Consider the following 14,512-nt stretch of genomic DNA (forward strand, 5'->3'; position numbering starts at 1 on the left):
CATATACTGGATTTAACATATTTTAACATGTATAATATATATTGGATTCTTGCCATCTAGGGGAGGGGGTAGGGGAAGAGGAGAAAATTTGGAACACAAGGCTATGCAAAGGTCAATGTTAAAAAATTATTCATTCATGTTTTGAAAATAAAAAATTTAATAAAAAAAAAAAAAGAAAGAAAAGTTGATTCAGGTTTTTCATCCCCTCCAACCACATATGCACAGCATACCCAATGTAATTTTAAAATCTTTTTTAATACTTTACAATTTTTTCAACTCATTCAACTCTTTACAGACAGTACAATTTGTGGGAAAAAAAAAAATTCTCAAACAGGAATTGAAAGTAGCACAGAAAACTAAGCCACGAATTACTGATGCCTTCTTTGAGCAATGCACAATTCCTCCAATGGGATTCAACAACAGTCAGTGGTAAATGGGAGATGCAGATGTTAGCAAGCATCAATGTTCCAAGCTCCAGGATGCACGGCGCCCTTGGGACAGGTGTTTCCTTCACATTTGACATCAGGAGTTCCTGTGGCCCCAAAGAATCCACTCCCTGGTGGCCAGCGAGCCCTGGCCCTTGGCCTTCCCTGCCATGACTACATGCAAAGCCTCTCTTTCGTTCTTCACTGGCACTGCCTTCAATAATGAGGGTCTCTGCATGCCAGGCCAAGACCCTCGTTTCCTTAGCCGAGGTAGAACTGGGAAGAGGTACAGGGAAGTTGTGACTGGGCTCACCCCTTACCCCCTCAGGCAGTGCTGAGGACAGGACAACCAGGCAGTGAAAACAAAGGAGGTTGGACAGCAGTCTCCATGCTTTCCTCCTCCATGAAGAAAATGATAGTGATTTTCCTACTTCTGAAAGCTGTATTTTTGTTTAACTTTCTTCCTTAACTAGTACTAATATATGATGGTTTGATTCAATATTTAACAGATGTAGAAAAAAATGCCTTTTATAGATTGAACAGAGATCATTAAACATCTACCATTATACAGTTCCGACTACTATAAGTCATGTGGACATGCCACCATGGTATCATGAAAAGAACCTATCGTCCGATGAGTAAGATGATGTCATTTATTTCCAAAATAGTACTCTGAATCATGGGGTCAGTAGGGAGCAAAACAATGAACAAATTTCCAAGAAACAGCTGAAGTGGTTGCTATCAATGATTTCCAGAAAATACACACGACAAATTCTAATGTCTCTTCAGACAAAGGGACAAATAGTTAGATACATCATTCATCCAATATTATTTCATTAAGTGCTTAATATTGGTTTACAGGACATAAAATACAGAATGCAATTTTAGAAATAAATTATTCTTCAATATTAAATAGCAAGTAACCCTGGTCACTAAATTAACTTTAATGCTACCAAATCTGTCATTGTCTTGATTTGTTAAGTTAAAGGGAAATTTACAGACACCATTTATAAAATTTGAGTGCAGTGGCACACTACTTCTTGATTAAAAAAGAAAATGAAACGAAATATTAAAAGTTTACTTTTATGCTAATGTTACTTTTTGGCCTGGTCGAAAAGCTGTTGCACTTTGACTTTTCCTCTTCTTTGGATTCTGAAAGTTATCATAGCTATGGGAAAAAATATACATAATTAGTGCTTTTTAAATTTATAACAATATTACCACTGATAAAGCTGTAACGCTGTACAAAATCAGTTCTCCATTTTAAAAGTTACAAGTATGACATTCTAGTCACACTTTTAAGTGAGAAGGTAAAGAGGAAGGATTCATTTTTATGTCAATTTTAAGTATTTCAAAATTTTCTGCAAGCTCTATTACCTCTTTTTATGACTTATAAGCAATTAAGATAAAACAGGTTAATTAAAAAACAATCCCATATTCACCCTATAGGAAAAGAATGATTCTGACTTTTTCCCTGTGCTGTTGGATATATTCATGTGTTCTAGGCTCACTTTTTCCTGAATTGGTCTGAAAATATTAATTATAATTTCTGAAATAAACTGATTATACAAAACATTTCAAATAATTAAACTGAGTAACGTCAGGAATATTAATATCTAAATTTCTAAATCAAAAGTTACCACTTACAGATCAGCAAAATTCTTCCAGTCATCTGGACTAATGGATGGTCTTGTATTACTGAGGGCAGTAATTAAATGAGCCTGGCTAATAGTTAATGTATTCTTAACTGGTCCTGGTTGAACAACGGTAACATCCTCCTTAATTAGAAAAATAAAGATAAGACAATGACAAAAAGCTAAATTAGTGACACATATTTCCAAGATCTTATTTTGCAAAAGGTCATATATATATATATATATATATATATATATATATATATATATATTCATTCATATACTTTAAAATATCATAGATTATTGGAATTATAACAGACTTTGGAAATCATCCTTGTTGCCTCACTTTATATATGAGAAAGCTCCTTTCTCTTAAAATTTTATAAAAAATACTTTGAAAAATAAATGTGAAAGGAGTTAAATTCATGATTAATTTGATTTTTCCTTCATTCATGTGACTACTGTCATTAGTAATCAAACTATGAGAAAGAATATTTTTCCTGAACAAAGTGACTGCTCTTCTGTACAAAAGAGAAACAACACAAATTCAATAGGAATTAATTATAAAAGGCATACTCCATTCTGGCTCCTGTATCTCTCTTTGATGGCACTGATTTCTGCTTTCATTTGCTCTCTTTGATCTTGTGTGAGCTCTTGCAAACCTTCTTGGGATGACATTCTGAGCATTGGGGGCTGTGAAAGCACCTGATCTCTCCCAGTTACTCCAGTAAAATCATGAGATGTGGAGCTGGGTCCTGACAGACACTGAGAGCTCTGTAGAGGTTAAGTGGGAGATGAGTTAAAAAAAAAAAAAATGTAAACAATTACTGAAGTTTATGGCATCTTTCAAGGAAAAAAATTTCTAACTTAAGTCAAACTGAGTATTTTCAAACTGTACAGTGTAACTAAAAATGATTAAAATACTTTCTTGTATATAGAATGGAACTAGAGATTTCTTTTGGGGGTAGAGGTCTTTGCTCTGTAGTCAGTTCACAGGTAACAGACATATCACAAGGTCTTTGTAACTTAACCTCTGGGTTATATTGGAGTACAAATGGACCTATGTTCCCCCAAGTTTTAGTTTTATAGTAAATAGTTAAAAGTTCACTTATAGTGCCACTTATAGTCCTACACAGCAAACAAAACAACACCATCCCCCCTCCACACACACACAAAAATCCCAGAAATATGAAAATGCTTCTAATCTTCCTGATAAGAAAAACAGTCAATTTTTCAAAATTTACATTCTCACATAAAATGTTAAGAGGGAAAACAAAATGTTTTGTGTCTCATGCCAAGAAACTATATCTAACTGGCCTCTTTGGGGAAAGTGCTAAGTCATTGCTGTTCTAACTGAATTTAAAAAATGTTTTCTTAGCATTTAATCTGAAAGAAGATACTTTTTATACCTTTATCTTTTTTTCTGGTATTTGGCCTAAAAATATGAAAGAAAGGTAGAATTTTCTGACATTGTAGGTTGCTTAATGATTCTATAAAGATGCTAAGCTAACTATTAGTATTTAAGGAAAGATTTTTCTTCTGGAAAATTAAAAAAAAAGTTGAGGAGATAAAAGTACAAATACAAATCAACACAACAAAATGTTGTTTAGATCACACAAAAAAGAGGCATTAAAAAAAGTTAGAGTGAGTCTTAAAGACCCAATTAAACTGGCTTTTTGACTGAATTCATATCATAAGGAATGCCAGTGAATTTTTCCCTTCTAATCATTTGAGGCTTTACAAAAATAGGTGAACAATTTGTCTTATTCTTGCTTTTGTATCTCTCTGGTTGCTTAATGGTCACAGGACTTCATTATTACTTTAAATTTAATTTTTTACATTCTTTATACAATTTTGAAGAATCCCCAGAAGAGATTATTTTCCTTTCATTAAGTTTTGCTTTTGAATTAGAATCTATTAATCTTTGTATCTATTTTTTTAAAAAACTGTCTTAGATTCAAAGTTCAAAGAGAATAAGGGCCAAGATAATAACTTTGAGTTGACTCTTTGTTTAAGCAAATCTTCAGGGAAACAAACTTAGGAATAACTTAGAAATGTTGATGTCATTTAGCAAAGTCTAAATCAAGGTTCCATGCCCATTCCCAATTATCTAAGGAAGTAAATATTTAGGAAGCCACGGTTTTAACATTGTCCACCTAGTAGCTCAGCTTTCACCCAGAGGGCGATAACCTGACTTCATAAGCAGTGAAAATGACTAACTCGCAGAAAATCAATCCATCAATCAAAACTCATTCACTCAGGTGCACAACTAGATATGCAGAGGTGATAATTTTCTTAACGTGATTGCTTCACAGAGGAGGAGGATGGTGAGAGGAAGAGATCAACAGCCATACTTCACACACAGACTATGGTCTCACATCTGGAAGCACCTAGTACATGAAGGTATTTGTGAGCTCAATATGAATAGGCCACATTTAATCTGCACATTTAGAAAACAAGAATGGCTCCCCCAGATACCAGTTCAGAAGAAGTTCCATTTCCTAGCTCCGATTCATAAGAGCTTCCAAAGTAAAGCCGATACATATTGAATTTCGATTCTTCAGGAAGCAGATCAGACATCTCTAGGGAGACAAGAGACTGTTCTAGACCACATTCTCCATCTCCAGCTGAATCATCAGAGCCACTGCTATGATTAAGGAAAACCATTGAAGACAGACTGAGGTCACTATCAGAACTGGAACCAATATCCTAAAAGGAAAAAAAAAAAACCATATAAAACAAGAAAGTCTTACAATGATTTAAATAATTCTCATCTCTATAATAACCACTAGTACCATTGAAGACAGACTGAGGTCACTATTAGAACTGGAACCAATATCTTAAAAGAAAAAAAACCCATATAAAACAAGAAAGTCTTACAATGATTTAAATAATTCTCTTCTCTATAATAACCACTAGTACAGACATGTAACAGAATAATTAAAATTCAAGGAAATAAAAGAATTTCATATGCTTTCATAATATTCCCCCCTTCCCTTCATTCTCAAATACTTCAGGGTAAAAGGAAATCAAAAGATGAACTACATCTTTTTTTTTCCTAACTACATACTTAAAGAGACTTACCCATCTTTACCAAACTAACCAATGGTAAAACTTATAGACAATCATCTTGATTTTTCATATTTAATGGCTTAGCTAATTATTCTTTTTGTCATAATGGAACAAAAACTGTTTTGTTGGGACTTATGTCCAAACAGGTGCTGGGGTTTTCACTATTCTGTTAACAATTTATGAACCAAGAGTTATTAAGTGCCCAAAATGTACCAGACAATGGGTGAAACTATGAATACAAAAGGGAAACAGACCTTTCCTTAAGGAACTTAAGTTCTACTGGGGATACATGTTCATAGATGAATATTCTGATGCATACAAGAAAATTTATACCATGATTTGAAGAGCGTAAGAAGGAAATCACTGGAGGCTATCAAGAAAATACTCTTGATGGTAACAATACTTGAGCTAGGCCTTAAAGGAAGCCCTGAGCTCCAGAAGGGGGGAAAGCATTCAAAGGATAGGAACACAGAGGTGTGAGAGGGAGTATGATGTGTGGCTGGAATGTAAGTATATGTTATGAAATTATCTTGGAAGAAACTGGACTGTGAAGGGCTTTAAAATCCAAATAGAAAAGTTTCTATTTTATGTTAAGAGCCATGGGGAGCCAATGGAGCTTTCTGAGAATGGGAAAGATGGTTAAAATTACAGCATGAAAAAAGAATAAAATCAAATTCATAAGAAAAATTGTTTCATGCAGAGATTTTCCCAAATAAGACATTTTCACTAAACTTATGTAGTTTTATTACATTTAATGAAGGTTATTTCTTTCAATGAATCATTTCATAACAACTATAGAAATAAGTGTCGATATAAAAGGCTGTGCTAACTTTTCTCTCTCTAGTGACCTTACTTGTGACAAGCCTGATGCCCGCCTGCCATGGATGGCCTCAAGCTGAGCATTGTAGAGCAGAGCTTTCAGATCTGCGCCTGTAAACGAAGCAGTCACTGATGCTAAATGCTCGAGGTCTACATCATCTGTCAGAGGCAGAGAACCACTAAGGACTTTTAAAATTTCAAGACGAGACACCTGAAGGGAAAAATATAAGCCAATGTGAGAAATGAGAAAATTAGATAGTCTTAAGCCTATTTTTTTTTGCCCATTTCCCATTTTCTTGATGTTATCTAATTACAAATTGCAATGCAAACAACAAAACAAAAACAAAAATAGGAGCAGCTAGGTGATGCTGTGGATAGAGCAACACCCCTGAAGTCAAGAGGAACCCGAGTTCAAATCTAGCCTCAGACATTTAACACTTCCTAGCTGTGTGACCTTGGGTAAGGGTTAAGTGACTCACTTAACCCCAATTGCCTCACTAAAAACAACTCCCCCAAGACTGCAGTGAACCCCAATGTCCCAAGAATTAAAGTTGTCGGTGGCCCAAAGAGCATAAGGAGGACACAGGGATGGTATTCAATATATGCTTGTGACATCTTGAGAAACCGCATAGCACTTGGGAATAAAAGGTCCTGGGTTTGAATCTCAGAGAGTTTGTGACTTTGAAAAGTGATTTAATTCCTCAGCCTCAATTTCCTCATCTGTAATATGAGAAGTCTACACCTGAAATCCCCTTCTAGATCAAAATCTAGGATCCTAGGAATGATGATACATATAAGTAGTGGCATAAAAGAGATCAACTGAAAGGGAAAAGGAGAGGAGACATATAATGAACTGACAATAAAGAACTAGAAGCCGTCTTCCCATGTACTGGATAGCAATCTGGACAGCTGGAGAGATTTAAAGAAGTCTAGATTTTTCAATGAGATTTCAAATCTTAAAATGTAAATTTCTTCTAAGTGCTATCTGCACATCAATATGAACTTATCAAAAACGAACTGAGTAATTTGCTCATATCCTTATAATCTTTAGGTTTAAAATGTTATCAGAGCTATGTGCTTTTTTAAAAAAAGATTAAAGATCTTTTAAGTTGGTATTTGTCATTAGGACAGTGATGAAAGGCCAAGACCTGAGTTCAAATTCAGCTTGTGATCCTGGGCAAGTCACTTCATCCTATTTGCCTGTTTCCTCATCTGTAAAATGAGCTGGAGAAGGAAAAGGCAGACCATGACAGTATCTCTGCCAAGAAAACCCCAAATGGAGTCCAGAAGAGTTGGACATGACTGAAAATGACATAACAACTCTAGTCAATTAAGAATGTGAATTAAGCCAAAAGAACTTGAACTGAAGAGTAAAAATTGATTATGGAATCTGTCTGTTCTAACTGGTCAGCAATTCTGGAGTTTTTAGTTTCCTAAGGAAGCTACTAATAAAGAGACTTTACATCTTTCCAGATAACTCAAATGTTCTAAGTATTTTCTGTTGTTCGATTGTTTCAGTTGTGCTTGACCCTTCAGAACTCCATTGGGGATTTTTTTTTTAGCAGAGATATCAAGAGTGATTTGTTATTTCCTTCTCCAATGGATCCAATCTGTCCAGTCATCAGAGATTAAGTGACCAAGTGTGACACAGCAAGGAAGCAGCTAAGGCTGAATTTAAACTCAGGTCTTCCTGCCATCTGGACCAGGGCTCAACCCACTGAGTCAATAGCTTCCTCTTGGGGTAGAGTTCTAAGTTGCCTTAAAAGCTTAGTTGCTGCTAAGATCTCAGTTGCCTTGTAAGGACTAGTGTTGATAGTAAGAAAGATAACCCTCTCAACTAAGTACAAGACTACCTGGTGGAAATAAAATTCACACGTGAACAATATAGAATTTGTTGGTTTGGGACCATAAATAAAAGATTATCACCTCATCAGGAGGAGGGCAATACACACATTTGTCTAGACGACCAGGCCTAAGGAGGGCAGGGTCAATCAAGTCAGGGCGACTAGTAGCAGCCAGCACATAAACACCTGAAGGAAGTAAAAGAAAAAATTTTATTATGATCAAGTAATGTTTTTGCGTGTGAAAAAGAAAATAAATTTGAGCACTGACAATGATTACCCTCTAAGCCTTCTACTCCATCTAACTGAGTTAGTAACTGGTTAACAACACGGTCTGTAACGCCTGTGTTATCATGACCTCGTCGAGGAGCAATGGATTCAAATTCATCAAAGAAAAGAATGCAAGGTTTGGCAGCCTGTGCCCTGAAAGAAACAAAGTAATAATAATCATCAATTCTGAGAAATTAAAAGTACTTTTGGGGTAGTAAAGAACTAAAAATAAAGGAGATGCCTATCGATTAAGGAATGGCTAAACATAACTGGGGTATGTGAATGTGATGGAATATGACTGTGGTATAAGAAATGATGACCCTGTGGAGTATAGAGATGCATGGAGAAACCAAGATGATTGGATGGAAAGGGAAATAAGCAGAGCCAAGAAAATAATATATCAATGCAAGTGAAAAGATCACAAAACAATAAAACTGAATGCTGTAAGATTATAAAGAACAAACTTGGCTCCAAAGAAGCCCTAGGGGGAGACAGATCCTCTAACTCCTTTGCATAGGAATTTTTCTTTTTAGAGAGCGAGGTTTCACAGGTATGTAACATTGCAGACAGAATCAATTTTTTTTTCTATTTACTAATCAGTTTTGCTGATTAGTACATCTAGTACATAGATTTTGCTCTATGAAAATAAGAAAAGGAAAATATAAGAGTAATTCACTTAGTATAAAAATGAAAGATTAACAAAAATGACTAAAAATAAATAAAAATGCAAATACAAATTAATTCGTGAATCCTAGTACCATAAGGTTATCATGGAAGATAGAACATATGCAAATACTAATAATTTGAAGTTTAATTTTTTTTCACTTTACCAATGGAAACTCTAAGGTTCTGTAGCTTGGTCTACAATACAAATGAAAACTTAGTACATGGTAAAAAGTCTGTCTGTACTAAATATAAATATAATGTCAATTTACAAATAACATCTAATAAAATACAAGGATCTCTGGCACCCAAATTAGTTAATAAAACACAGATTATGAACACTTAACTCTATAAAAAGCACGTTATAAAAAAATTCTTACCAAAAATGGACTATTGGTAAATATTTCTTAACTTAAAATATGGCAAAACACTGAAGAACCAACCTGAAAAAACTGGAGAACCAACCTGATAAAAATATCTCGAACTGCTTGTTCACTTGCTCCAATATATTTACTGAGTAATTCTGGTCCCTATCAGGGAGGATATAATTCTATTAGCATTCAAAACAAAGTTATTACCTCCAAATGGAATTTTCTAGTTTATCAAAAAGTATTCTTAAGAGAACCAATACAGATTTAAATATCCAAATATGAGATAATAGAAAATTCAAAAAATAAGAACACATTAGTTGGTCTCTCCTATATTTAATGATTATATTCTTTTACTAGCACATTCATACTTAACAATAAATACTTATAATTTCTTTGCTTCACTGAAGTGATGCCCTGTGGTACTCTATCCTTGTGTGGAAGTGACTCTGGACTCCTTAAGACTGTACCATTAGTGCACAAGCCTTGAAGCTCAACCCAAGTTGGGAAGCCCTCAAACATGGGCCCCACGGCTATGGTTTGCTGTCTGAAGATAACTATAGCTAAGTTTGGAGAAGCTTGATTACCAGGTGATGACTACTGTTGGCCACAGTATCTTATAATGGTGTCCATTCTAGGATGGTGGGGCTGTGGTTTGCCGTGGTAGAAGGAATACTCAAAGTGATGACATCCTCCTGCCTGCTGCCAGAGGTGCTATACATGTCAGCTTCTGTTGCTAAAGAGACTCACCCTATTAGAAAACTCAGGAGATTCCAATTAGCACGAACAGATGCTGAACTGTTTGGCTAGCATCTTCATCTACTGATACCAATGTAGGTATGTTTTAAAAGGAAAAGGAAGATAAAGTACACTTTTCTCTAAAAGTAAACTGTTTTAAACTCAACAGTTTAACAATTTTAAAAGTAAAATAAAATGCTTCATTTGGTAAATCAACAATGTTTATTTTATTCTACTTTTATTGTATTGGGACTATCAGTATTAAAAATGATCCTTCTTTAATATTAATTAGAAAAAAATTGTCAATGCTGAAAAAAAATACAGAAAACTTGTCATTATTCAAGAAAAACTTAGAATATAAAATTTCTCCTAATTTTTGATATTCTTGATTTTGTTAATGTAACATTATTTATGTGTAGCCATACAGATACACAAAACACAAACATATTCCCTTTCTGCATTATTAACTGGCTTAAAACTTGCCTTCTGATTTGGGCCACCCAATATTAAAATGTTCTCAATGTAGTCTATGAACAAAGAACTACAAGTTTACAATTAAGGCCTACATCACAAGAAAGGATATAGCTCTCTGTGACAGAAATTAAGGATTTTCACCCTAAAGATTAGATTAGCTACTTCATGTAATCTTCCTATTAATAATCCATCCTACAATACAATTTAGAGATTTTGGGTGGTGATACTTACAAGATTCTTCCCTATAAAGGAAGAAGCAAAATCAAAAATGCAGTCAATATACAACAAAAAGCAAACCTGCAAAATATGATATATCAGAAAAAATATTGCAAGTGCAAATAAGAAAAATGGGAGTCTGGAAAGAGAAAAGTAGAAGAAGGGGGATTTGTTAGAACCATTCAGGATGGGGGATGCTCATTGGCTTTGCAGACATATTCCAAAGGGTAAATATATATATTTTCTTTCTGACATTTATCAGCCTTGTGGGAGCATGTATTATTGTCCCATTTTCTTTGAACCTAAGTAAAAGTCATATCACTCAACACATACATATATGCACACATACACACACATCCCTACATCCACACGTATGTCTACATACAAACATATACGTTATCTGATTTTTCATTCAAGCAGTCAAAGAGTATAAAAAGGGAAACAATCAATAATTTGATTTCTCATAGTAGAGTGTCATTATAGATAAGAAGCTTTTTAAGGCTGACTCACAGTTTCCCATGCACATATCATCCTGTACATTTTCAGCATACCTTGATACTGATAAAATTCATCCCACTCTCTCTTGCAATTACACCTGCTATTAATGTTTTTCCTGTACCAGGAGGACCATACAGCAGTATTCCTGTCCTCTGTCGGATAGGCAAGTTTGAAAATAAATCCGGGTACTGAAAAATATGACAAAAGACCTGAATTCTAAAACTGAAATGACTAATCAGCAGTTAAAATACATTTTATAAAAAAAAATGTTCTTCAGATTCAGTCCAAACTGTACCACTGTCAAATGTCTTTAGTGGTATTATTTGTTTAAATGCCAAAGCACAGCAACAATAAGATACTCATGTGAGGAGGCGAAAGTTTTTAATGAAACTGACAAATAATATTTTCTACATGTAAAAATATAGAAAAATATATTAACTAGCAGTACTTGTTGCACAAGAATTAAGAATGGTTCAGTTAACATTTTCTATCTTACCCTCTTTTCTTCTCAGGTTATATATGGAATACTTGAAAATGAAGCATAACATTAAGAAAAAAAAAAACAAAGTCTATAAGGCAAGACTGTATTCTTAGTATAGTTATTTTTATCCCTCAATGCTGGCATTTAGTAAATGGGTGCTCATGAATCACTATCAAATCGGCCTTGGTAGCCAATGGTACAGTGGTCAAGGCCTGGTTGGAGTCTGGAAAGCCCGATTTCAAATCTGGCCTCGGATATCTACTAGCTGTGTCACCCTGGACACAGTTTGCCTCCATCTCACCATCTGTAAAATGGGGATAATAAGAGCACCTGCCTCCCAGAGAGGTTGAGGATTCAACAGGATAATATTTGTAAAGTGCCAGGCACTTCATAACAGATACTTTTTATAAATGTGAGCTTTCCTTCTGTGAGCTTTCCTTTTCCTCCCTCCATGACTAGTACGGTCTTCTGGCACCTGATCTCTACTTCTCAGGTACAATGTCTGAGTTGTGAGTCCTGTTGACAATCCCTTCAGTTGGTGCTTGGCCCAGGGCCTGGCACACAGTTATAATTAAATCTTAGTAGTTGTCTGCTGACTTGATCTGCAATCTTGGTAGCGGTGGGCTTGTGGTCCTCTCCTGTGCCAGCTTCTTTCCAGATTCCTTCTTTCCTAGGCTCCTGGCCTCTCTCTTCAGACCCTGGTCTTTGCTACTTCAGCTTCTGAGTGCCTCTGCTCACCATTTTCAACCCAGTGACTCTCCTAGATTCTGCGGCATGAGCTTAGAACAGCTGAACTACACAAACCTAACTTGACCATGCCTTCAACCTATTCTGCCTGGTATCAACTGCCTGAGATTCCAAATCTGTCCTGAACTCATATCTCTCTCCAGCTCCTAGTCTGTGCCCTCCTGCCTTTGGCAAGTCTGAGTGTTGACAGTTCCATTTGCTGAACAAAACTGAAATTGTACATTTGCCTACAAGAAGCCTTCTTCTGAAATAATAATTCATTCAAACTCTTTAGAAACAAAGCCAAAATCGGTACTTTGTAGTTCTTCTGGAAATAACTTCTTCCAATTAAAACAAAAAAATACCTTGGCTGGTAACTGGATGGTATCCATGAGAATCTGCCGAACTTCACGTAAGCCACCAATCTTGTCCCAACCTACATCTTTAGGCTTATGCAGGTTTACATTTCGCAGAGATGTTGGAGTAAAGCCTTTGAGACCTTTTTGAAAGTCTAAGGTTTTTAAAAGTAATCCTGTTTTAAAAATAACAAATAAAATAGTTCTGGTACTTTGAATTGAACAAAAATTTTTAAAGTATTTGATATTGAACAAAATGAATTTTCAATACACTTTACTTGTCTTTAAGGTTCACAGTGCTAGCTAATCAAATGCCTCCTAAACAAGTAAAATGAAAAACAATTATTCTTGATGTAGGCTAACTGCAATTACATTTCTAGATGCAGGAAAACACAGTCCTCAACTATAGATTTTGCCAGTAACATACCCTCCTTTGTGCACACGTTCCGGCTGGAGATACAGGCATGGACAGCTCGATCCACAAGCATTGTGAAATCTCTAGCTACAAAACCTTCAGTTTCTTTTGCAATACAACGCAGGTCAAGATCAGTGAATTTATCTACATCACAGTTAAGTTTATTTTTTATTACACAATGCAGAATTTCCTGTCTTTGTTCCTGGGAGGCAGGGGGAAACATAATTAGAATTCATAATTCTAATCACATCTAAATTTTTTGCACATAATTTCTGAGAAAATTCAGTGTGATAAAAATAACAATTATTTGTACTCCTTTAAAAAATATTTTTCTTTGACAAATCAAATGGAAGTATGAATGCAATACAATTATTTTCTCAATCTTGAAACATCATAACCAAAAATTAATATAAAGGGAAATTGATATACTACTATTGCAAGCCTAGTATTACATGAGCATAGGTAAAAAATTTTTTACTTTCAATCACTGTTACTTGGCAATCTATGTTTCAGTCTGAGCTAATTTGTATCACTAAGACATATTAAATATGTTTTACAAACTAATTTGTATAAGCACAGATTCAAAGCTTAAAAGAAAACAGTCCAAGCCTAGGGAAAAATAAGGCATTGACAAAAGTTTAAATAAAAAATTAAAATTCAACTGCCAGTATAGGAACATTTATCTGATGCTTCATTTCTTGATACTGCTAAGTGGACTGGGTAATACAGAAAGGTGAAAAAAGTTTAGGTTAACAAACCATAAACAGAAAACCATCTACATTTTTTAATACTCCCACTCCCACAGAAAAAGAATATTCTCTAAGATAAGTAGTTCCCCTGGCAATCATAAAGATAACTGGAAAGTATGGTTTTCCTAAATACATTTCTGCCTTAGGCTGAATTTGGGTTGTTATAATTCAAAATCGCCATTTATTATCCCATGAACTTTCCTACCTTCTAATCCCAAATCTTAATAGCATATAAAATTGGTCTCATAGAAACTCATCTAGAAATCAACAGAATTTTTCATGGGACTATCTTAGGATACTTTATTCAATCTCAATTAATGGGCAGGAAGCTTCTGTGGAAGAGTAGAAAAAACAGTGCCCTGACAATTAGCTGAGCCCCTTGGGCCTGCTCCCAAATTCCTCTTATACAGAGTAGAGAAGTGAAAAAAGAGCTTAATTTTGGAAGATGTTCTCAATCATAAGTATATTAAACCCCTTAAATTAAACAACTCATTCTCCAACTTGCCTTCTAACATAGAATACCAGGATTTATTGTTCTTTTTACCCAGAGATAGTCACAAAGAGTTTAACCATTTCTTTCCCAAATGTTGTTACCTGATCTGGAGCATTTATAGGCTGGAAGCTTTGAAAGAGATGGATTCCTTGTGCAGAGACAAGTAAAGGATGTAAAGAATGCTGAGTCTGGCTTGTGGCAATCAAAGCAATCAAACTTCCCATGGCAATAATCTCCTTGATCATGTCTCTCAAGGCTAAATATAAGCAATATA

At 34.9% G+C, this 14,512-nt stretch overlaps 1 protein-coding gene across 1 annotated transcript in view; it reads right to left on the reverse strand.

The window, feature by feature from the left end:
- Nucleotides 1-236: 236 nt before the first annotated feature.
- PEX1 (peroxisomal biogenesis factor 1) overlaps nt 237-14,512 on the reverse strand; it is a 47,700-nt gene continuing 33,424 nt past the window's right edge. The window contains exons 13-24 of the mRNA XM_031940011.1: nt 14,340-14,494; nt 13,009-13,198; nt 12,591-12,757; nt 11,072-11,206; nt 9,190-9,254; nt 8,072-8,214; nt 7,877-7,980; nt 5,985-6,161; nt 4,538-4,768; nt 2,636-2,833; nt 2,073-2,203; nt 237-1,593 (exon numbers count right to left, since the gene is read on the reverse strand). Of these exons, the coding sequence (XP_031795871.1) occupies nt 1,509-1,593; nt 2,073-2,203; nt 2,636-2,833; nt 4,538-4,768; nt 5,985-6,161; nt 7,877-7,980; nt 8,072-8,214; nt 9,190-9,254; nt 11,072-11,206; nt 12,591-12,757; nt 13,009-13,198; nt 14,340-14,494 (1,781 nt within the window). The 3' untranslated portion in view covers nt 237-1,508. The remainder of the gene's footprint in view (nt 1,594-2,072; nt 2,204-2,635; nt 2,834-4,537; nt 4,769-5,984; nt 6,162-7,876; nt 7,981-8,071; nt 8,215-9,189; nt 9,255-11,071; nt 11,207-12,590; nt 12,758-13,008; nt 13,199-14,339; nt 14,495-14,512) is intronic.

Source organism: Sarcophilus harrisii, chromosome 5 (assembly GCF_902635505.1).
Source record: "Sarcophilus harrisii chromosome 5, mSarHar1.11, whole genome shotgun sequence".
NCBI lineage: Eukaryota > Metazoa > Chordata > Mammalia > Dasyuromorphia > Dasyuridae > Sarcophilus > Sarcophilus harrisii.